This window comes from Hemitrygon akajei, unplaced genomic scaffold, assembly GCF_048418815.1.
Source record: "Hemitrygon akajei unplaced genomic scaffold, sHemAka1.3 Scf000037, whole genome shotgun sequence".
Lineage (NCBI taxonomy): Eukaryota > Metazoa > Chordata > Chondrichthyes > Myliobatiformes > Dasyatidae > Hemitrygon > Hemitrygon akajei.
In genome coordinates, this window is record NW_027331923.1 from 8,411,694 (window position 1) to 8,435,221 (window position 23,528).

Below are 23,528 nucleotides of genomic sequence, written 5' to 3' on the forward strand. Positions count from 1 at the left end.
ATCTGATAGGAAAGAGCTTCTGTAACGATCCTTGTGACAGCGGTGCTGAGTGAGTCTGTTCGAAAGGGTGCTCCGCTGCCTGTGCAGTCGCTCATGGTGAAGATGTGCCCGATTGCCCGTAATGGGTGTCCATTTGTTTAGTGACACCACTCCTCTCCACCACTCACTCCAAAGAGCCCCGGTTGTGGCCAAGGACGGTTCCAAACTTTCTGATGAGTTTATTTTGCATCGATGCTGCTCCCCCAACGTAAAGCGGCAAAGAAAACTGCAGTCGCTACAACAGACTGGTAAAACATCTCCAGCATCCTGCCTGACACATTCAAGGATCTCGGCTTCCTTAGAAAATGGAGACCGCTCATCCCCTTCTTGTAAACAGCCTTACTTCTGTTACTTGTGTTCTCAGCGCCCGGTTCCAGTGGATTTCACTGAGTGACATCGAAAATATTTCAGTCACGTTTCCGGCTGAGATGAGACACTACTTCATCCCCAAGGATCAACAACTGATATATCGGTGTTTCAATGGAAATATCTGGTCACTCCTTAAATATCCGGACAGAGGTGTGTTGTGTTTGAGAATTCCCGGACACAAATTGCTGTTTCTTTCCTGTAGAAAGATTTACAGAAGACATCAATGGATGAAGGACTGAATTTCGGGGACGGCATGGTCGTGTACTTTGGTAGAAGAAATAAAAGGGCAGACAGTTTTGTAACTGGAAAAAATATTTAAAAACATTAAAAATTAAAGGGCATTCTGAATCCTCGTGTAGGCTTCCCTGAAGGATAATTTGCAGGTTGAGTCGATGTTGAGGAAGTTCTCTGTGATGTTGGCATTCACTTCGAGAGGAAAAGCAAGGATGCATTGGTGAGGCTTTACAAAGAGACCTCACTTGGAGCATTGTGAGCAGTTTCCGGCCCCATATCCAAGAAAAGATGTGCTGACCTCGGAAGGGGCTCAAAGGAGCCACAGGAATTTGAACAGCACCCCACTAAGTCTGTTGACGGGACATTCACCGTCTGGACTTCAACAGTCCTCTCTCCAATTCCAGCCTCACTCTTCCTGAACATTGAACTCTCCACTTCCGCTGCACTAATCCTAACCTCACCATCAAACCCGCAGATAGGGGAGGTGCTGTAGTAGTCTGTCGGACTGACCCCTACCTTGCTGAGGCCTATCGCCAACTCTCGGACAACTCCTCTTACTGACCCCTCGAACAGGACGCCAGTAAGGAACACCAGGACATCGTCTCCCACATCATCACCAACCATTTTGACTCTGGGGATCTCCCAGCACCACCACCAACCCCATACAGTAGCTGAGCCTACTGGGCCTGAACACCTCCCTCTACAACTGGATCCTGGACTTCCTGACTGGGAGACCTCAGTCAGTCCGGATCAGGAGCAGCATCTCCAACACCATCACACTGAGCACGGGGGCTCCCCAGGGCTGCGTGCTCAGTCCACTGCTGCTCACTCCGCTGACCCACGACTGTGCTGCAACACACAGCTCGAACCACATCATCAAGTTCGCCGATGAAACGACCGTGGTGGGTCTCATCAGCAAGAACGACGAGTCAGCTTACAGAGAGGAGGTGCAGCGGCTAACGGACTGGTGCAGAGCCAACAACCTGTCTCTGAATGTGAACAAAACAAAAGAGATGGTTGTTGACTTCAGGAGGGCACGGAGCGACCACTCCCCGCTGAACATCGACGGCTCCTCGGTAGAGATCGTTAAGAGCACCAAATTTCTTTGTGTGCACCTGACGGAGAATCTCACCTGGTCTCTCAACACCAGCTCCATAGCAAAGAAAGCCCAGCAGCGTCTCTACTTTCTGCGAAGGCTGAGGAAAGTCCATCTCCCACCCCCCATCCTCATCACATTCTACAGGGGTTGTATTGAGAGCATCCTGAGCAGCTGCATCACTACCTGGTTCGGAAATTGTACCATCTCGGATCGCAATACCCTGCAGTGGATAGTGAGGTCAGCTGAGAATATCATCTGTGTCTCTCTTTCCGCCATTACGGACATTTATTCTACACGCTGCATCCGCAAAGCAAATAGCATTATGAAGGACTCCACGTACCCCTCATACAAACTCTTCTCCTTCCTGCCGTCTGGGAAAAGGCTCCGAAGCATTCGGGCTCTCACGACCAGACTGTGTAACAGTTTCTTCCCCCAAGCTATCAGACTCCTCAATAGCTAGAGCCTGGACTGACACCTTGCCCTACTGTCCTGTTTATTATTTATTGTAATGCCTGCACTGTTTCTGTGCACTTTATACAGTCCTGGGTAGGTCTGTAGACTAGTGCAGTTGTTTCTTTTTTCTCTCTGTGTTGTTTTTTTAAATAGTTCAGTCCAGTTTTTGTGACATGACACAGTAACACCATGGTCCTGAAAAACGTCGTCTCATTTTTACTATGTACTGTACACAGCAGTTATGATTGAAATGACAATAAAAGTGACTTGGCTTGTCTTGACAATATTTCCCGGACCCCGAAGCTCCTGTTTCTGCCTCCTCCGCAAAATCCTAAACCCCCGTGTCCAGGTAGACCCATTGTTTCAGCTTGTTCCTCCCCAATGAACACATAGCATACCCCGACTCTGTCTTATCCCCAATCCCCCACGGTTCAGTCTCTCCCTACCTACAGCGGCATGCAAAAGTTTGGGCACCCCGCTCAAAAATTGTTACTATGAATAGCTAAGCGAGTAAAAGATGACCTGATTTCCACTTTCCATTCCCATTCTGATATGTCAATCCATGGTCTCCTCCACTGTCATAATCACGCCACACTTACACTGGAGAACCAACGCCTTATATTCCTTTTGGACAGACTGCGACCTGGTGGCATGAACAACGATTTCTCAAAGTTCCGGTGATGTCCCTCATTCACCATTTCCCATTCCCTTTTTCCTCTTTCATGTTATCTCCTTGCCTCCCTCTGGTGCTCCACTCCCGATTTTTCTTCCAATGCCTTCACCAATCAACTTCACACCTCATCCCCCCTCCCGATTTCACCAATCACGCTGTTTCACTCCCCGCTCCTCCGACCTTTTAGATCTACTCTGAGATTTTTTTAAATCTCCAGTCCTGCCGAAGGGTTTCGACCCGAAAGGTCGACTGTTCTTTCTCTCCATAGATGCTGCCTGGCCTGCTGAGTTCCTCCGCCATTTTGTGTGTGTTGCTCACAAAAATGATTCCGGGAATGAAACTCTTGTCACATCAGAGGCGTTTGATAACTCTGGGCCTCCACTTACTGGAATTCCGAAGAATGAGGGGGAGCTCATTGAAAACCTATCAGGTGTTGAAATGTCTCGATGGAATCGATGTGGAGAGGATGTTTCCTGTGGTGACCCAGAGGACAGAGGCTCAGAATAGAGCGACGTCCTTTTAGAGAGGAGATCAGAGGAATTTCTTTACCAAGAGCGTCGCGAACTGTAGGATGTATGGCCTCTGGACTGACCGTAAACGTCAGACTAGGACGTAGCACAATTTCATTCTCTCATTGGTGTTACTCCCTGGTGTCGCTGTGCTGCCCGTGTGCGCGGTTGCACAGTATCTGAAACACTCCCACGCAGATCACAGTCGATGCGGCGCTGATGGAATTTTCTTTCATTGGAAGTGCCGTGCAGTGTTCAGGCCATGCAGAAAGATTCCTGCCCAGATCAGTGGCCATGTTCCACAGCGCCACAAAGAGCCCGTGATATTACATGGCTAATCCGGGAGACTCTCCAATTACTCTGACCCACCCACTCCAGCTGACTGACGGTGGTGAACCCATCGATGTCCAAGCTCTTGTCTCTCTGTTGCAATCACATGGACGGTACAAGAACCTCAGGACTCGCACCACCAGGTTCAGGGACAGCGGCTGCCTTCCCCAGGGACAGATCCCTTCCCCAGTGATCAGGATCGTGAACAACAGAGGATAATTACACTGCCTTGTCCATCCATTGAGATGCTCCCACAACCAATTATAGCACTTTAGCGAATTTATATCTTGTTCTTTCATCTCCCGTTATTTATTGGAATTTAATTATATTTGCATTTGCACAGTTTGTTGTCTTCTGGTTGATATTTCACTGATGCTGTTATAGTCACCATTCTATGGATTTTCTGAGTATTCCGCAGGTAAATGAATCTCGGGGTTGTAGGATGTGCTCTGATAATAACATTTACTCTGCACTTTGAGTTTCAGGGAACCTCCCCTGATTCTGGGAACAAATGGAGACTGACATCTCCGGCTCCCGACAGCGTCATCAGACACACGCAACCATTCAGTGAACAGCGCTGGGAGCAACATGTTCTCATTGGTGGGCGGGACGCTGAGCTCTGGGAGAAACATGTTCTGAATGGCGGGGGAGTGTAGGTGGGCGGGACGCTGGGAAAATAGGTTCTCATTGGCGGAGGAGTGTAGGTGGGCGGGACGTTGAGCTCGGAGCAGGCCAAACATGGAACCGGGAGCGAGTGGATCCGAGGAGAGGCGGCAGATCGCGAGATGCATCTCGAGTAAAGGCTGCAACACCGGCCGGGGGTTTGAATCCTTCCGATAGCAGATGTGAAGAGACTATGAGATGTTGCAGCTACACGGAGGGCGCCCGGCCTTTCCCCGCCGAGGATCGCGGCCTGTTGTCTGGAGCTGTCTCACAGACCCGTCCCTTCCTGCTGGGAGACGGGAGCTGCCCCGCAGCGGCTGCCGATGGATTTCCGGAGCTCTCACCGCTCCCCTGTGCAATCCGAATGGCTGAAGGACAAAGGAGAACAAAGCGCAAAGGTAAACCCGTGCTTTAGAAAATAAGAAACAGGAGTAGGTGTGGCCATTCGGCCCTTTCTACCTGTTCTGTCCTTTCCTGCGAATACGCCCGATCATTGACATCAGCTGCACTTTCCTGCAACGTTCCCATAATCGCTGGGCCCCTAAATTTTTCTTTCAATTCGTAACCCTAGTGGAGAAAATTCCGAAGTTTTCCCACACTGTGGTTGAGAAAAATTCCCCTCATCCTGATGAGCTGGTCTCGGATTTTGAGTCTGTGACCCCTGGTTCCACACCCCAGCCAGGGGAAACATCATTCCTGCCCCGACCCTGTCAGTACCCTGTGAGACTGTGTCTGTCTCAGGCAGACCACCTCTTATTTCTCTCATTTTGAGACAGGCCCAGTCAGTGTAATCTCTCTGAGGACACCAGCACAACCCCGGAATCAATCTGGGAAACCTCTTCATTCCTTTTATCCCACAGACTGACTCTGAGAGGAGAGCAGACCTGTGTACTCTCTCACCAGGACCCCGGATAACTTCAGAGGAGTTCGTCATTCCTGTATTAGACCCCATTGGACCATTTTGCCGATCACGCCTGCTCCGTCACTTCATCACGGCTGATCCATTTTACCTCTCTTTCGCAGTCTCCTGCCTCACCCCCTCCACACCGCCCCATATCCCTTCCTGCCCTGACCGATCAAGGGTCTTATCAACCTCTGTCTTAAATATACATGACTTGGCCTCCGTAGCTGCCTGGGGCAACAATTTCCACAGATTCAGTCCACTCTGCCACAGAAATTCCTCGTCATTTCGGTCCCAAAAGGACAACCCTCTATTCTGAGGCTACGTTCTCTGGTCTTAGACCCGCCCACCAAAGAAAACATCCTCTCCACATCCACTCTGTCAGGGTCTTTCAACATTCAATTAGGTTACCCGTCAGTCTTCTGAGTTCCAGTGAAAACTGGCCCAGAGCCATCAGACTATCTTCACATTACAAGCCGTTTAATCCTGGAATCATTTTCATGAGCCATTGAACCCTTTCCAGTTTCAGCACATCTTTCCAGGATAAGGGCCCAACACTGCTTCAGTACTCCAGGTGAGGCCTCACCAATGCTTTATAAAGACTCAACATTACATCTGTGTCTTTATATTCTCATCCTCTTCTAATGAATAGTGAAATCACATTTGCTTTCCCCACTCCTGCAAATTCACTCTGCACACGGACTCCCACTTCCCTTTGCATCTCAGTTTCTGCGTTTTTCTCCATTTAGAAAATAACCAACCCTTTTATTTCTGAGACCAAAGAGCATGAGCGTACATTTTCCGACAGTGTGTCCCATCTGCCACTTCATTGCTCAGTCTCCGAAGCTGTCTAAGTCCTTCTGTAGTCCCTCAAACCCCGAATCCAATCCTCTGTATATGAAATAATGTTTGATGAGTAAATCTGATTTGCTGTGACAATGACCTGTTTTGAGACTTTTGAAAACCGAAAGGGAATCTGAACAAATGACAACTTTACATGGACAGATTCCCTGCACCCACTGTAAGCACGAAATGATGGCGACCAGTTCTGCTGTAGATCCTGATAAATGGATGGTAGGTTAAACTATCTCAGTAACTTCCTTAATATATAGTGAATCAACCCATATTTCAAGTGTGATAAAAACCCAGGCACACAAAACTAAAAACACTCTTCTTGTGAAGTTCCCAACAGTCCTCCAACACACCTTGAACAGATTAATCATTTCTTCTCCCTTAAATTAATCTAATATGTTAACATAAAATTCAACCTCCACAATATTTATCAATTATTTTCTGATCCGATGCTTCCATGTCAGCTTATTATCCGTCCACATGCCTGGAAATCTTACCACTGACACCTTTTAAGGAGTTTGACCAGATCATTTCCAATCAAGTGCAGGTCTGTTCATCCTGTTTGTAAAACACATAACTTGTCTTGTAGCTGCTGGAAACTTAAATCCTATCTATTTGCCAACTGTTTGACCTTATTAATTGTGAATACATCCTTTATACATGGACAAATTTCAAAAATCAAAATTTCTACCTCTAATCCATAAACCATCATCTGCACCTAGTGATTAACACACACTCCAAAACCTATTTCAGAAAAAGTTTCATTAATTATAATATGAAGTAATAAACACTACCTTGTGGGATCCCAATCTCTATCTCATGATGACCTGAATATAATTTGTACACCTGTACCTGACACAAGATGTCCAATCACAAAAAAACTCAGGCCCACTCCATCCTCATTTCCACAATTTCTTAAAAATTCTTTCCTTCCATAAATACCGTCTGCCTTTTGAATAGTAAAAATATTGCTGTTACAACATCTGTATTTAACTGTGCTTTCCTAATATCATCTTCCAAACATAAAAATGAATTCAATGTCATACTTGCCCACCCATACCTTTACAAGACGTCCAAATAAAAACAATCAGAAATATTTGCACAATAGACCCCTCAGTTGCATTTCCACAAATTAATCAAAAGTCAATCCTTCAATATCAAAAAATAATGCTATTACAGCGTCTTTATTTAACTGTGCTTTCCTAATATGAACTTCCAAACCCAAAAGTGATTCAAATGTTATTCTATCTTTCTGAATTCCCGTCTGATAAAACGTGAAATCACCTCTTTTATCAAAAATATAATTCAAACTCTCGATTACCATACATTCCACAAGTTTACATAAATGAGACGTTAAGGATATTGGCCTATAACAAGGAGGATCAGACGGGGAGCTCCAGGTTTTAGAATGGTTACGACTACAACCATTTTCCATGAGGAAAGTGGATGGCCAAACCTCCAAATACAATTCAAACAGTTAATATTTCCACACAAGAAAATTACATACATACCTGTTGAATCAAGAATTTCTACAACAAGTGCGTCATAAATTTTATTCCCAATCACAACTCTATACCCTGCCCCTTTCCTTATAAAACTGGCCACACCACCCCTCTACCAACTAACCTGTCAAGCCTAACAACAATATAATCCTGCACAGGAATAAAAAATTAAAATGTGCAGGTTTCCTGAACAGATATAACATTGGAAGAATCTGAAAATCAGAAATAATCTTCTTAAAGTCTTGACCATTATAAATCAGATTTAGTACATTTCATTGATATATTTTAATCCTATTATGTATGTTCACAAGTAGACTGGGATACAGGTACCCCACCCAACAAAACTTCATTTAAAACTTCCCACAAAACACCAGTTACACCAAGATACCTTTCTGCAGCTTTCACAATAATTTTAATTTCCTCAGTAGGATGAGATGTCTGAGCAGTACAATTCACCACATCGGTTATAAACATCACAAACTTCATTTTATCCAGCAGTGAAGTATCTTTGGTGAGAGAACTGTGATGCCGGCATATATCCACTGACGTCACAGTCTGTTCTCTGAGTGGGATCACTTTATCCAGTTTACCTGCTCTGCTTGCTGTACTTGTCCTTGAACGGGCCCTTCTGCTCACTGTGTTGTTCTGAACCAATTGAACTGGTCACTTCATGCCTTACTAAACCAATCCCTTCTGCCTACACAAGGAACACATCCCTCCATTCTCCTCACATCCACGTGGTATCTAATAGCCTCTTTCGCATCTGCCTCCACCACCACCCGATATTCACTCCAGACACCCACCACTATGGGAATGAAAAAACAAAACTTGAAATGCAAATTTCCTTTAAACATCCTGAGTCAGGTTTGTAACATCATTGTCTTTTCTAATTGTTTTTTTCCACAGCAGCTATGCAGAGAAAAGACAAAATTACACTGAATTACAAAATACTTCAATAGCGCAAAAAGGACCAATGAGGATGTGTTCCCTCTTTCTCCTGAAGTGCATGTCCACTGGCATTGGACATTTCCTCCTCAGAGAAAAAATCCCGGCTGTCCACTCTGTCTGTGCCTCTCACATTCCTGTAAACGTCTGTCAGACCTCCCTCAGCCTCTGCCACTCCGGAGAAAATTACCCGAATTGTCCGGTCTCACTTTATCCAGGCAGCATCCTGTTAAGCCTCTTCCACTCACCATCCAAAACCTCCGCATTATTCCTGTATTAGAATGCAATTCTCCAGATGTGGTTAAACTAGAGATTTATACAACTGCAACATAACTGCCTGACAATGGAACCACTATCTGGGAGTTATGAACTCGGATTCCAAGATCCCCCTGTAGATCAACACAGTCCAATCTCGCCCCATGAATATAACAGCAAAGAGATAATGCTGAGGCTTTATAAGACAAGAGGCAGGCCACACTTGGAGTATTGTCAACAATGTTGGGCCCCATATCTCAGACAGGATGTGTTGTCATTGGAGAGAATCCAGAGGAGGTACAGAAAGATGATTTGGGGAATGAAGGAGCACTTGGCAGCTTTGACCCTGTGCTCACTGGAACTCAGAAAAATGCGGGGACATCTCATTGAAACCTACCGAGTGTTGAAAGGACTGGATAAGGTGGATGTGGAGAAGGCATTTCCTGTGGTGGGGCAAAGCCACAAAGTCGAGGGGCCACCTTTTCAAACAGAGGTAAGCAGGATATTTTTTTTATTAGCCAAGGTGTATTGGATCTGTGGAATGCTCTGTCACAGACTACGGTGGAGGCCGAGTGTGTGGGTATATTCAAGGCGGAAGTTAATCGTTTCCTGATCAGTCAGGGTATCAAAGGATATGGCGGGAGGTCAGATATCTGGAATTGAGTGCGATCTGGGATCAGCCATGATGGAAATGTGGCTGACTCAATGGGCTGAATGGTCTAATTCTGTTCCTATGCCTTATGGACTTATGAACACAAGCCCCCTCAATCATGATGAATCTCCTCTGCACTCTTCCAGCACAAAACATCCTTTGTACAGAATGCTAAGCGGAACTGAATGTAACTTTTCAAGAACGTTGTCAAGTCAGGCAGCATCTGTTGAGGGGAATAGAGTCAATGGTTGGGACAGAACCCCTCCCTTACGGCACTAACACAGGCCCTTCGGCCCAACCTTTCCATGCTGTCCTCCTGTCCATTTAAACTAATTCCTCTGCCTGTCTTTGACACAGAACACAGAAATCTACAGCACATTACAGGCTCTTCAGCCCACAAAGTTGTAGCGACCATGTAACCTACTCTAGAGACTGCCTAGGATTTCCTGATCGTATATCCCTCTATGTTTCTAAGCTCCATGAACCTATCTAAGAGCCTCTTAAAATATCCTATTGTATCCACCTCCACCACCGTTGCCAGCAGCCCATTCCAGCACCCACCACTCTCTGTGTAAGAAACTTACCCCTGACATTCCCTCAGTACCGACTTCCAAGCAGCTTAAAACTACGTCCCCTCGTGTTAGTCACTTCAAGCCTGGGAAAATGCCTCTGGCTATCCACATGGTCAAAGCCTCTCATCATCCTATTACAATTACTTATGTACAGATTAGGAGAATTATAGCTTCAACATCACCTCACAGCTCTTGAACTCAATCCCACGGTTGATGAAGGCCATCACACCAGACATTTTCCTAACAACACTGCCAACCTCCACAGCAGCTTTGAATGTCGTATGGACATGGACCCCAAGATCTCTCTGACCCTCCACACTGCCAAGAGTCTTACCATTAATATTATATTCTGCGTTTAAATTTGACCTGCAGAAATGAACCTCTTCATCTGTGTTGAACTCCATCTGCCACTTCCCAGTTCTGCATCCGAGGTGAGGAAATAGATTGCTGAGCCTCTGGCTAGGATCTTTATGTCCTCACTGTCCATGGGAATGGTACCAGAGGATTGGAGGGAGGCGAATGTTGTCCCCTTGTTCCAAAAGGGTAGTAGGGATAGTCTGGATAATTATAGACCATTGAGCCTTACATCTGTGGTGGGAAAGCTGTTGGAAAAGATTCACAAAGATAGGATTTATTGGCATTTAGAGAATCATGGTCTGATCAGTGATAGCGTGGCTTTCTGAAGGGCAGATTGTGTCTAACAAGCCTGATGGAGTTCTTTTAGGAGGTGACCAGGTATATAGATAAGGGTAGTGCAGTGGATGTAATCTACATGGATTTTAGTAATGCATTTGATAAGGTTCCACACGGTAGGCTTAATCAGAAAGTCAGAAGGCATGGGATCCAGGGATGTTTGACCAGGTGGATTCAGAATTGGCTTGCCTGCTGAAAGCAGAGAGTTGTGGTGGAGGGAGTACATTTGGATTGGAGGGTTGTGACTAGTGGTGTCCCACAAGGATCAGTTCTGGGACCCCTACTTTTCGAGATTTTTATTAACGACCTGGATGTGGGGGTAGAAGGATGGGTTGGCAAGATTGCAGAAGGCACAAAGGTTGGTGGTGTTGTGGATAGTGCAGAGGATTTTCAAAGATTGCAGAGAGACATTGATAGGATGCAGGAGTGGGCTGAGAAGTGGCAGATAGAGTTCAACCTGGAGAAGTGTGAGGTGGTACACTTTGGAAGGACAAACTCCAAGGCAGAGTACAAAGTAAATGGCAGGATACTTGGAAGTGTGGAGGAGCAGAGGGATCTGGGGCTACATGACCACAGATCCCTGAAATTTGCCTCACAGGTAGACAGAGTAGTTAAGAAAGCTTATGGGGTGTTAGCTTTCAAAAGTCGAGGGATGGAGTTTAAGATTCGCGATGTAATGATGCAGCTCTCTAAAACTCTGGTTGGGCCACACAAGGAGTACTCTGTCCAGTTCTGGTCACCTCACCATAAGAAGGATGTGGAAGCATTGGAAAGGGTACAGAGGAGATTTACCAGAATGCTGCCTGATTTAGAGAGTATGGATTATGATCAGAGATTAAGGGAGCTAGGGCTTTACTCTCTGGAGAGAAGGAGGATGAGAGGAGAAATGATAGAGGTATAGTTGATATTATGGGGAATAGATAGAGTGGACAGCCAGCGCCTCTTCCCCAGGGCACCACTGCTCAATACAATGCTCAGGACATGGCTTTAAGGTAAGGGGAGGGAAGTTCAAGGAGGATATTAGAGGAAGGTTTTTCACTCAGAGAGTGGTTGGTGCGTGGAATGCACTGCCCGAGTCAGTGGTGGAGGCAGATACACTAGTGAAGTTTAAGAGTCTACTAGACAGGTATATGGAGGAATTTAAGCTAAGGGAGGCAGAGTTTAAGGATCGGCACAACATTGTGGGCCGAAGGGCCTGTACTGTGCTGTATTGCTCTATGTTCTATCTATTTCTAGCTGGAATCTCTCTTTTAATTTATTTTTTTATTGAAGGCACGACACAGTACAGTAAACGTAATGCATTACATTTTCCTCCATTTTGCTTTTATACCTTACCCCTAAACAACACCACAACGTCATCAGTGGGGCCTTCTGGGAGTTGTAGTCATTGGTCCTCGCTCGCTCCCTGTCAAAGCATGTTTCGTCAGCCACCACAGACGTCACCGAAACAGACCCACCGAGGCGCGAAGGGGAATCACACCCGTTCTTGTGGGCGCCGAGACCGGCGACACCGACAGAAGCGAATCGCTGACCTCCGCCATGGAGATGGAGCGGAAGAGGAGGGGCTGATCATGGGCCGATTTCCTCCAGCCTATCGAAGCTCAGACGTAACACTGACCCCTGATGTCACTGGCTGTGGTGCATGTCGCTCAAATGGGAACTCAGAGGGTGATTAGTTTATGTGAACGTCAGTCAGCCTTCCTGTCTTTATGAGTTTGGATTTGGATTTATAACGGGACAGGAAGCAAATTGGGAGAAATGTGAGTTTTTATGTGATGGTGCATCAGTCTCCGAGTTACATTATTAACAATAAAAGGGCAAAGGCCGTTGTGAGGAAGTAGGTGATTTACTGGAGGTTATATGGAGATAATATTGGAAGGGATATCAAACTTGGAATTGTTTGGGATACGATTTAGAAAATGGGGGGATTTGTGGGGATCATAATATTCCAGTGTTGATTAATGAGGGCAAAATGATTGTTACTGAAACAGGGAAGGTTGTGTTACTGGCTGGGTCATTTGTTGAGATTCATAATCAGGATATTTTAAGTGAAGAAATTAAACAATGTAGGGATATGTTTTTCAGTGCTGGAATGATGTGCTGGAAGTCAGCTGTAGCAATGATAGTATCACTGATGGAGAGATTTCTTTGTATGAATTTAAGACGTCTATTAATAATGCAGGTCAGGTGCTCCCAGGAAAGAGTGATATTTGAAATTGTAATTGTTTCTAATTCGCTTTTGTGAAAATATTAAATGTTTGAATTGTGCATCTACTTTCCTCATGGAAAATGGAAATAGTCGTGCCAATTCTAAAACCTGGCAGATCCCCATCTGATCCTTCTAGTTATGGGCCTATATCGTGAATGTCTCATTTATGTAAACTTATGGAATGTATGGTAATCAAGCGCTTGAGTTATATTTTGGAAAGAGTGGTGATAAAGTGTTTTATTAGAGTGGATTTTGGAAGGGTGAAATGACATTAGATTCAGTTTTAGACTTGGAAGATGATATTCGGAAAACAATTAAATAAAGATGTTGTAATAGCAGTATTTCTTGATACTGAAAAGGGAAATGATATGGAAGAAAGGACTTTTGATTAAATTAGGAGTGAGGGGGACATTGTATAATTTTTTTGAGTTTTTTTTGGATGGACTGTCCAAGTATCGGTCGGCATGTTATGTTTGTGTTTCTATGAGATAGAGAATGGGATCCCACAAGGCAGTATTTGTAGCCCTTCATTATTTAATATTATGATTAATGATATTTTCTCTGAGATGGGAAAATGGGATACCCTGGGTAAATCACAATATACAGATGACGTAGCTTTATAGATTAGAGGTTTTAATTGCAATTTACAATTAATAGGTCAAACAGTGGGCAGATTGATGAGGATTTTAAGCTTTCAGTCGTTAAAACACATTACGTGGTTTACAAACAGCATTAATAGACTTGCAGTTGATTTTAAATTATGTCATTAATATCTTGTGGAAGTGTCAGAGGTAAGATTTCTCAGTATGTGGATGGATAATAAGCTGACGTGGAAGCACCTATCAGTAAAATAATTGATAAATGTAAAGGAGCTTTAAATCTCCTCAGACATCTATGTGGGTATTCTTGGGTGCAACATGAAAATCTTTGTTGATCAATTATATTTGTTTAATTTGATCTGTTCTTGATTATGTCTGTGTGGCTAATGGATCAGCTTCATCTTCAAATTAAAAATGTTTGTATGTGATACAATTACAGACTTTAAGATTGTGTTCTGGTGCAGTAATGTCATCTCCTGTTTTGGCTTTACTGATTGCAATGGGACAATTGCCCTCAAAGTAACAGAGGTTCAAGTTGATGTCAACATACTGGATTAATTTGCGGGGGCAAGGAAATGATCATCCTGTTAAAGGTGTGCTGGAGGACGGTTGGGGACATCACAAGAAGAGTGTTTTTTGTTTTGGGTGGCTGGGTTCTTACCACGCTGGGAATATGGGTGTATTTGATGATACAATAAGTCCCACTGTAGCTTTCTCCGTAACCCCACCTTGTTTTCTCCAATGACTTCAGTTGATTTTAGGTTACACGATCGGTTTCGGTTCTGCCTGAGTGTCTGTTGGTTCATCAGTATATTAATGAAAGTTGTTATCATACAGTAACCATTTTTACAGATGAATCAAAAGATAAGTTTACTGGGGATGTTGGTGTGGCTGTTTTTGTGTGCCTGAATTGCAGGTAATGGTAAAGAAATGACTTATAGCCATTTATCAGCATAGGAAGCAGAATTCTTTCCCAACAGTTTAGGTTTACAGTGGGTGGAGGAAATTGGTCCTTATAATTTGCTCGGAATACATTTCGGTTTTGATGAGTCTTAAACAGGTCATTCTGACAGTAGGTCAGATTGACTGTTGGAAACTTGTCAAACGGTATTTCATATATAAAGTTTGATTTATATGTCTGCACATTATGACATATAGGGTAGCAAAGGTGAGTGGGATGTTGGATTATTGGGATGCTGTTAAAATCCAACAAAAGGCAACGAAAAAAACCATAAGAATGGTAAAGACGAAATATGAGGGCAAAATGACCAATAATATAAATCAGGATACTAAACGTTTAGTTTTCAGTTACATGAAGAGTGAAAGGGAGATGAGAGTTGATACTGGACCACTGGAAAATGATGCTGGTGAAGTAGTAATGGGGGACAAAGAAATGGCAGATGAACTTAATGAACAATCTTCACTGTCCCCCACTTGTCCCATTTAACCTGTCTCAATACGGGTGGACTTTAGGACCCGGGGGAGCTCAGGACCCGCCGCCCGCAGCTGCTGCTGAATCCCCGGTGTTTCTGTTCGGTTGACGGATGCGGTGAACGAGTTAAAATTAATCGATCGATAATTCTCATCTCGTGTTTATTTCACTCCATAGAACCATAGAACACTACAGCACAGAAAACAGGCCATTTGGCGCTTCTAGTCTGTGCGGAAACTTTATCCGCTCGTCCCATTGACCTGCACCCAGTCCGTAACCCTCCAGACCTCTCCCATCCATGTATCTATCCAATTTATTCTTAAAACTTAAGAGTGATCCCGCATTTATCACGTCAGATGGCAGCTCGTTCCACACTCCCACCACTCTCTGAGTGAAGAAGATCCTCCTCATGTTCCCCCTAAACCTTTCCGCTTTCACCCTAAAGCCATGTCCTCCCATTTTTATCTTTCCTAATCTAAGTGGAAAGAACCTACTCACATTTACTGTCTATACCCCTCATAATTTTGTAAACCTCTATCAAATCCCCCCTCAGTCTTCTATGCTCCAAGGAATAAAGTCCTAACCTGTTCAATCTTTCCCTGTAACTCAACTCCTGAACACCTGGCAACATCCTAGTAAATCTTCTCTGCAGTCTTTCAATCTTACTGATATCCTTCCTATAGTTAGGTGACCAGAACTGCAGATAATACTCCAAATTTGTCTTCACCAATGCCTGATACAACCTCAGCATAACATCCCAACTCCTGTACTCAGTACTTTCATTTATGAATGCCAGGATGCCAAAGGCCTTCTTTACAACCCTGTCTACCTGTGACTCCCAGATCCCTTTGTTTCTCCGCACTCCTCAGTGCCCTACCATTTACTGTGTATGTCCTACCTAGGTTTGTCCTTCCAAAACATAACACCTCACACCTGTCTGCATTAAATTCCATCTGTCATTTTCTGGCCCATTTTTCCAGTTGGTCCAGATCCCTCGGCAAGCTTTGAAAGCCTTCCTCGCTGTCCACAACGCCTCCAATCTTGGTGTCATCAGCAAAATTGCTGATCCAATTGACCACATCTATATCATTGATATAGACAACAAACAACAATGGTCCCAGCACAGATCCCTGAGGCACACCACTAGTCACAGGCCTCCAGTCTGAGAAGCAATCATCCACTACCACTCTCTGTCTTCTCCCACACAGCCAATTCCGAATCCAGTTTACAACCTCTCCATGGACACCTCGTGTCTGAACCTTCTGAACTAACCTCCCATGTGGGACCTTGTCAAAGGCCTTACTAAAGTTCATGCAGACAACATCCACAGCCTTTCCTTCATCTACTTTCTTGGTAACCTCTTCGAAAAATTCTACAAGATTTGTTAAACATGATCTACCACGCACAAAGACATACTGACTATCAGCCCTTGGCTGTCCAAATACTTGTATATCCGATCTCTCAGAACACCTTCCAATAACTGACCTACTACTGATGTCAGGATCACCGGCCTGTAGTTACCTGGTTTACCATTGGAGCCTTTTTTAAACAACAGAACTACAAGAGCTACCCTCCAATCCTCCGGCACTGCACCCGTGGCTGAAGATATTGTAAATATTTCTGTCAGGGCCCCTGCAATTTCTACACTAGTCTCTCTCAAGGTCCGAGGAAATATCAAGTCAGGCCCGGGGGATTTATCTACCTTTATGCACTGTAAGGCAGCAAGCACCTCCTCCTCTTTAATCTACAAATGTTCCATGACACTACTGCTTGTTTCCCTTCCTTCCATATACACTATACCAGTTTCCTGAGTAAATAATGATGCAAAAAAACTGTTTAAGATCTCCCCCATCTCGTGAGGCTCCACACATAGACGACCACTCTGATCTTCTAGGGGACCAATTTTGTCCCTTACTATCCTTTTACGCTTAATATACTTGTAGAAACCCTTCGGGTTTACCTAAACATTATCTGCCAAAGCCACCTCATGTCTTTTTTCCTTCCTGATTTCCTTCTTTAGTATTTTCTTACATTTTCTATACTGTTCAAGTAACTCATTTGTTCTTTGTTGCCTCTACCTGCTATACACCTCTCTCTTTTTCTTAACCAGATCACCAATATCCCTTGAAAACCAAGGTTCCCTATGCCTGTTAACTTTGCCTTTAATCCTGGCAGGAACATGCAAACTCTGCACTCTCAAACTTTCGCCTTTGAAGGCCTTCCACTTACTGAACACATCCTCGCCAGAAAAAAAAAATTATCCCAATCCACTCTTCCTAGATCCTTTTTCATTTCCACAAAATTGGCCCTTCTCCAATTTAGAACCTCAACTTGAGGACCAGTCCCATCCTTATACATAATTAACTTGAAACTAATGACATTATGGTCACTGGACCCAAAATGTTCGCCTACACATACTTCTGTCACCTGACTGTCTGGTTTCCTAATAGGAGATCAAGTATTGCATCCTCTCTCGTAGGTACCTCTATATATTGATTTTAGAAAACTTTCCTGAAAACATTTCACAAACTCCAAGCCATCTAGTCTTTTTACAGTTTGGGAGTCCCAGTCAATATGAGGAAAAGTAAAATTCCCTACTATTACAACTTCCTGTTTCTTACATCGGTCTTCTATCTTTATACAGGTTTGCTCCTCCAATTCTCTCTGACTATTGAGCGGTCTATAATACACCCCTATTAGTGTGGTCATACCTTTCCTGTTCCTCAGCTCCACCCATATGGCCTCTGTAGACAAGCCCTCCGGGCTGTCCTGTCTACGCACAGCTGTGATATTTTCCCTGAATAGTAATGCCACTCCTCCCCCTTTCATCACTCCCCCTCTATCACGTCTGAAACAACAAATAATTCTATCACGTATAAACCTTAGGTCAGAGGTTATCTTTTTGTATTAATGTATTAAAAATAAATTATAAATTCTACCAATGGAATCTCTTACTAAAGGATTCATATTCAAACAGTATCCAACAAATCAGATTCTTGCATATATGGAAACTTAGATAATTATTTTTGTAAAAAATGTCTAACATGAAGATATTGCAGTAAGTGTGTATGAGAGAGAGAATATTTGCTAATTAACTCTTCATGTCATCAATCGACCATCACAAAATAAAGGAAAATAAAAATAAATAAATCTGCAAAAAAAAACAGATCCCCTTAATCACTAAAATTTAAACAACATTGGGAGAGAGAACTTAATATGACCTTTGTTAATGAAGATGGTCAACTCTGCTTTAATATGAACCAATCAGCTGCGCCACGTCCACATGGGCCGGTTTCAGTCGGTCCACCGAGAAAACCTCCTCTCTCCCCCCAATGTCCAGCACGAACGTGGACCCGTTGTTCCTGATCACCATAAACGGCCCCTCGTAGGGCAGCTGTAGCGGTGCCCGATGTCCGCCCTGTCGTACAAACACAAACTTACAGTTTCGCAGGTCTTTGGGTACGCAGGTCGGGTTCTGCCCATGCTGCGAAGTGGGTATGGGGGCCAGGTTGCCGAGCCTCTCGCGTAGTCTGCTCAGGACTGCTGCGGGTTCTTCCTCTTGCCCCCTTGGGGCTGGTATGAACTCCCCTGGGATGACCAGGGGTGCGCCGTACACCAACTCGGCCGACGAGGTGCGCAGATCTTCTTTGGGCGCCGTGCGGATTCCGAGCAGGACCCAGGGAAGCTTGTCCACCCAGTTAGGCCCTTTGAGGCGGGCCATGAGAGCCCCTGTCTGAGGAGTCAAGGGCCAGGGGTCTCTCTGCTCTCGGTCCAGCGTAAAACCCTTGGGGAGACATTAGATGTCCATCCACTTTCATCGAGTCAAACCACGGGAAAGGTTCGTGTCGGCCACCCGACCGCGCCTGAGGCCCAGCGGCCTTTCCCCGATCCCCGGGGCCCCGCTGCCCGTGTCTCCCCCGATCCCCAGGGCCCCGCTGCCCCAGTCTCCCCCCCCGATCCCCGGGGCCCCGCCACCTGAGTCTCCCCCCGATCCCCGGGGCCGCGCCGCCCGAGTCTCCCCCCGATTCCCGGAGCCCCGCCGCCCGAGTCTCCCCCCGAACCCCGGGGCCCGGCTGCCCGAGTCTCCCCCCGATCCCCAGCGCTGCCCGAGTCTCCCCCCTATCCCCGGGGCCCTGCTGCCCCAGTCTCCCCCCCCCCGATCCCCGGGGCCCCGCCACCTGAGTCTCCACCGATCCCCGGGGCCGCGCCGCCCGAGTCTCCCCCCCGATTCCCGGAGCCCCGCCGCCCGTCTCCCCCCAAACCCCGGGGCACCACTGCCCGAGTCTCCCCCCGATCCCCGGAGCCCGGCTGCCCGAGTCTCCCCCCGATCCCCAGCGCTGCCCTAGTCTCCCCCTATCCCCGGGGCCCCGCTGCCCGAGTCTCCCCCCTATCCCCGGGGCCCCGCTGCCCGAGTCTATCCCCGATCCCCGGGGACCGGCTGCCCGAGTCTCCCCCCGATCCCCGGGGCCCGGCTGCCCGAGTCTCCCCCGATCCCCAGCGCTGCTCGAGTCTCCCACCCCCGATCCCCGGGGCCCCCGCTGCCCGAGTCTCCCCCCCGATCCCCGGGGCCCTGCTGCCCGAGTCTCCCCCCCGATCCCCGGGGCCCTGCTGCCCTGTAGATCAACACAGTCCAATATCGCCCCATGAATATAACAGCAACGAGATAATGCTGAGGCTTTATAAGACACGAGTCAGGCCACACTTGGAGTATTGTCAACAATGTTGGGCCCCATATCTCAGACAGGATGTGTTGTCATTGGAGAGAGTCCAGAGGAGGTTCAGAAAGATGATTTCAGGAATGAAGGGGTTAAAATATGAGGAGCACTTGGCAGCTTTGACCCTGTGCTCACTGGAACTCAGAAAAATACGGGGCATCTCATTGAAACCTACCGAATGTTGAAAGGACTGGATAAGGTGGATGTGGAGAAGGTATTTCCTGTGGTGGGGCACAGCCACAAAGTCGAGGGGCCACCTTTTCAAACAGAGGTAAGCAGCTTATTTTTTTTATTAGCCAGAGAGTATTGGATCTGTGGAATGCTCTGCCACAGACTGCGGTGGAGGCCGAGTGTGTGGGTATATTCAAGACGGCAGTTGACCGTTTCCTGATCGGTCAGGGCATCAAAGGATATGGCGGGAGGTCAGATATCTGGAATTGAGTGCGATCTGGGATCAGCCATGATGGAAAGGCGGCTGACTCAATGGGCTGAATGGCCTAATTCTGTTCCTATGCCTTATGGACTTAGGAACACAAGCCCCCTCAATCATGATGAATCTCCTCTGCACTCTTCCAGCACAAAACATCCTTTGTACAGAATGCTAAGCGGAACTGAATGTAATTTTTCAAGAACGTTGTCAAGTCAGGCAGCATCTGTTGAGGGTAATAGAGTCGATGGTTGGGACAGAACCCCTCTCTCACGGCACAAACACAGGCCCTTCGGCCCAACCTTTCCATGCTGTCCTCCTGTCCAATTAAACTAATCCCTCTGCCTGTCTTTGACACAGAACACAGAAATCTACAGCACATTACAGGCTCTTCAGCCCACAATGTTGTACCGACCATGTAACCTACTCTAGAGACTGCCTAGGATTTCCTGATCGTATATTCCTCTATGTTTCTAAGCTCCATGTACCTATCTAAGAGTCTCTTAAAATATCCTATTGTATCCACCTCCACTATCGCTGCAGGCAGTGCATTCCATGCACCCACCACTCTCTGTGTAAGAAACTTACCCCTGACATTCCCTCAGTACCGAATTCCAAGCAGCTTAAAACTACGTCCCCTCGTGTTAGTCACTTCAAGCCTGGGAAAATGCCTCTGGTTATCCACATGGTCAAAGCCTCTCATCATCTTATTACAATTACTTATGTACAGGTTAGGAGAAATATAGCTTCAACATCACCTCACAGCTCTTGAACTCAATCCCATGGTTGATGAAGGCCATCACACCAGACGCCTTCCTAACAACACTGCCAACCTTCGCAGCAGCTTTGAATGTCGTATGGACACAGACCCCAAGATCTCTCTGACCCTCCACACTGCCAAGAGTCTCATCATTAATATGATATTCTGTGTTCAAATTTGACCTGCAGAAATGAATCTCTTCATCTGTGTTGAACTCCATCTGCCACTTCCCAGTTCTGCATCCGAGGCGAGGAAATAGATTGCTGAGCCTCTTGCTAGGATCATTATGTCCTTATTGCCCACGGGAATGGTCCCGGAGGATTGGAGGGAGGCGAATGTTGTCCCCTTGTTCAAAAAGGGTAGTAGGGTCAGTCCGGATAATTATAGACCATTGAGCCTTACATCTGTGGTGGGAAAGCTGTTGGAAAAGATTCACAAAGATAGGATCAATTGGCATTTAGAGAATCATGGTCTGATCAGTGACAGTCAGCATGGCTTTCTGAAGGGCAGATCGTGTCTAACAAGCCTGATGGAGTTCTTTTAGGAGGTGACCAGGCATATAGATGAGGGTATTGCAGTGGATGTGATCTACATGGATTTTAGTAATGCATTTGATAAGGTTCCAGACTGTAGGCTTATTCAGAAAGTCAGAAGGCATGGGATCCAGGGATGTTTGACCAGGTGGATTCAGAGTTGGCTTGCCTGCAGAAAGCAGAGAGTTGTGGTGGAGGGAGTACATTCGGATTGGAGGGTTGTGACTAGTCGTGTCCCACAAGGATCAGTTCTGGGACCACTGCCTTTCGTGATTTTTATTAATGACCTGGATGTCGGGGTAGAAGGATGGATTGGCAAGTTTGCTGAAGACACAAAGGTTGGTGGTGTTGTGGACAGTGAAGAGGATTGTCAAAGAATGCAGAGAGACATTGATAGGATGCAGGAGAGGGCTGAGAAGTGGCAGATAGCGTTCAACCTGCAGAAGTGTGAGCTGGTACACTTTAGAAGGACAAACTCCAAGGCAGAGTACAAAGTAAATGGCAGGATACTTGGAAGAGTAGAGGAGCAGAGGGATCTGGGGCTACATGTCCACAGATCCCTGAAAGTTGCCTCACAGGTAGACAGAGTAGTTAAGAAAGCTTATGGGTTGTTAGCTTTTATAAGTCGAGGGATAGAGTTTAAGAGTGGTGATGTAATGATGCAGCTCTATAAAACTCTGGTTGGGCCACACTTGGAGTACTCTGTCCAGTTCTGGCCACCTCACTATAGGAAGGATGTGGAAGCATTGGAAAGGGTACAGAGGAGATTCACCAGAATGCTGCCTGGTTTAGAGTATGGATTATGATCAGAGATTAAGGGAGCTAGGGCTTTACTCTCTGGAGAGAAGGAGGATGAGAGGAGAAATGATAGAGGTATAGTTGATATTAAGGGTAACAGATAGAATGGACAGCCAGCGCCTCTTCCCCAGGGCACCACTGCTCAATACAAGAGGACATGGCTTTAAGGTAAGGGGAGGGAAGTTCAAGGGGGATATTTGAGGAAGATTTTATACTCAGAGTGTGGTTGGTGCGTGGAATGCACTGCCCGAGTCAGTGGTGGAGGCAGATACACTAGTGAAGTTTAAGAGACTACTAGACAGGTGTATGGAGGAATTTAAATTTAGGGAGGCAGCGTTTAAGGGTCGGCACAACATTGTGGGCCGAAGGGCCTGTACTGTGCTGTATTGTTCTATGTTCTATCTATTTCTCGCTGGAATCTCTCTTTTAATTTTTCATTGAAGGCACGACACAGTACAGAAAACGTAATGCCTTACATTTTCCTCCATTTTGCTTTTATACCTTACCCCTAATCAACACCGCAACGTCATCAGTGGGGCCTTCTGGGAGTTGTAGTCATTTTCCTCGCTCGCTCCCTGTCGAAGCATGTTTCGTCAGCCACCACAGACGTCACCGAAACAGACCCACCGAGGCGCGAAGGGGAATCACACCCGTCCTTGTGGGCGCCGAGGCCGGCGACACCCACAGAAGCGATCCGCTGATCACCGCCATGGAGATGGAGCGGAAGAGGAGGGGCTGATCATGGGCCGATTTCCTCCAGCCTATCGTAGCGCAGACTTAACACTGACCCCTGCTGGCATTGGCTGCCGTGCCTGTCGCTCAAATGGGAACTCAGAGGGTGATTAGTTTATGTGAACGTCAGTCAGCCTTCTTGTCTTTATGAGTTTGGATTTGGATTTATAACGGGACAGGAAGCAAATTGGGAGAAATGTGAGTTTTTATGTGATGGTGCATCAGTCTCCGAGTTACATTATTAACAATAAAAGGGCAAAGGCCGTGGTGAGGAAGGAGGTGATTTACTGGAGGTTATATGGAGATAATATTGGAAGGGATATCAAACTTGGAATTGTTTGGGATATGATTTAGAAAATGGGGGGATTTGTGGGTATCATAATATTCCAGTGTTCATTAATGAGGGCAAAATGATTGTTACTGAAACAGGGAAGGTTGTGTTACTGGCTGGGTCATTTGCTGAGATTCATAATCAGGATAATTTAAGTGAAGAAGTTAAACAATGTAGGGATCTGTTTTTCACTGCTGGAATGATGTGCTGGAAGTCAGCTGTAGCAATGATAGTATCACTGATGGAGAGAT

General features: G+C 45.9%; 1 protein-coding gene across 5 annotated transcripts; it reads right to left on the bottom strand.

Annotated features, from left to right (window-relative positions):
- Positions 1–43: 43 nt before the first annotated feature.
- On the bottom strand, positions 44–22,957 carry LOC140720181 (uncharacterized). Of its 5 annotated transcripts, XR_012097120.1 has the most exons (5): positions 22,721–22,954; positions 20,882–21,301; positions 18,423–18,765; positions 10,383–10,650; positions 44–604 (listed from the first exon to the last, which is right to left on the bottom strand). XR_012097120.1 is itself a non-coding variant. In XM_073035061.1 (4 exons), the coding sequence occupies exons 2-4, from the start codon at positions 21,101–21,103 to the stop codon at positions 4,577–4,579; spliced, it is 726 nt and encodes a 241-aa protein (XP_072891162.1). In that variant the 5' UTR covers positions 21,104–21,301; positions 22,721–22,954; the 3' UTR covers positions 4,513–4,576. The 5 variants fall into 5 exon arrangements, 3 of the variants coding, with proteins under 3 accessions (XP_072891162.1, XP_072891161.1, XP_072891164.1); XR_012097121.1 differs by lacking the exon at positions 10,383–10,650; XM_073035061.1 differs by lacking the exons at positions 44–604; positions 10,383–10,650 and adding an exon at positions 4,513–4,737.
- Positions 22,958–23,528: the final 571 nt, after the last annotated feature.

What these genes read in the sequence shown, in the direction of transcription:
- LOC140720181 (XM_073035060.1), bottom strand. Translation starts at nt 21,103, where the DNA reads ATGGAGTTCAACACAGATGAAGAGATTCATTTCTGCAGGTCAAATTTG. An exon ending in TTGAGTTCAAGAGCTGTGAG is followed by an intron (nt 18,766 to 20,881) that starts GTGATGTTGAAG and finishes TGTCTCCCCAAG; the next exon opens with GGTTTTACGCTGGACCGAGA.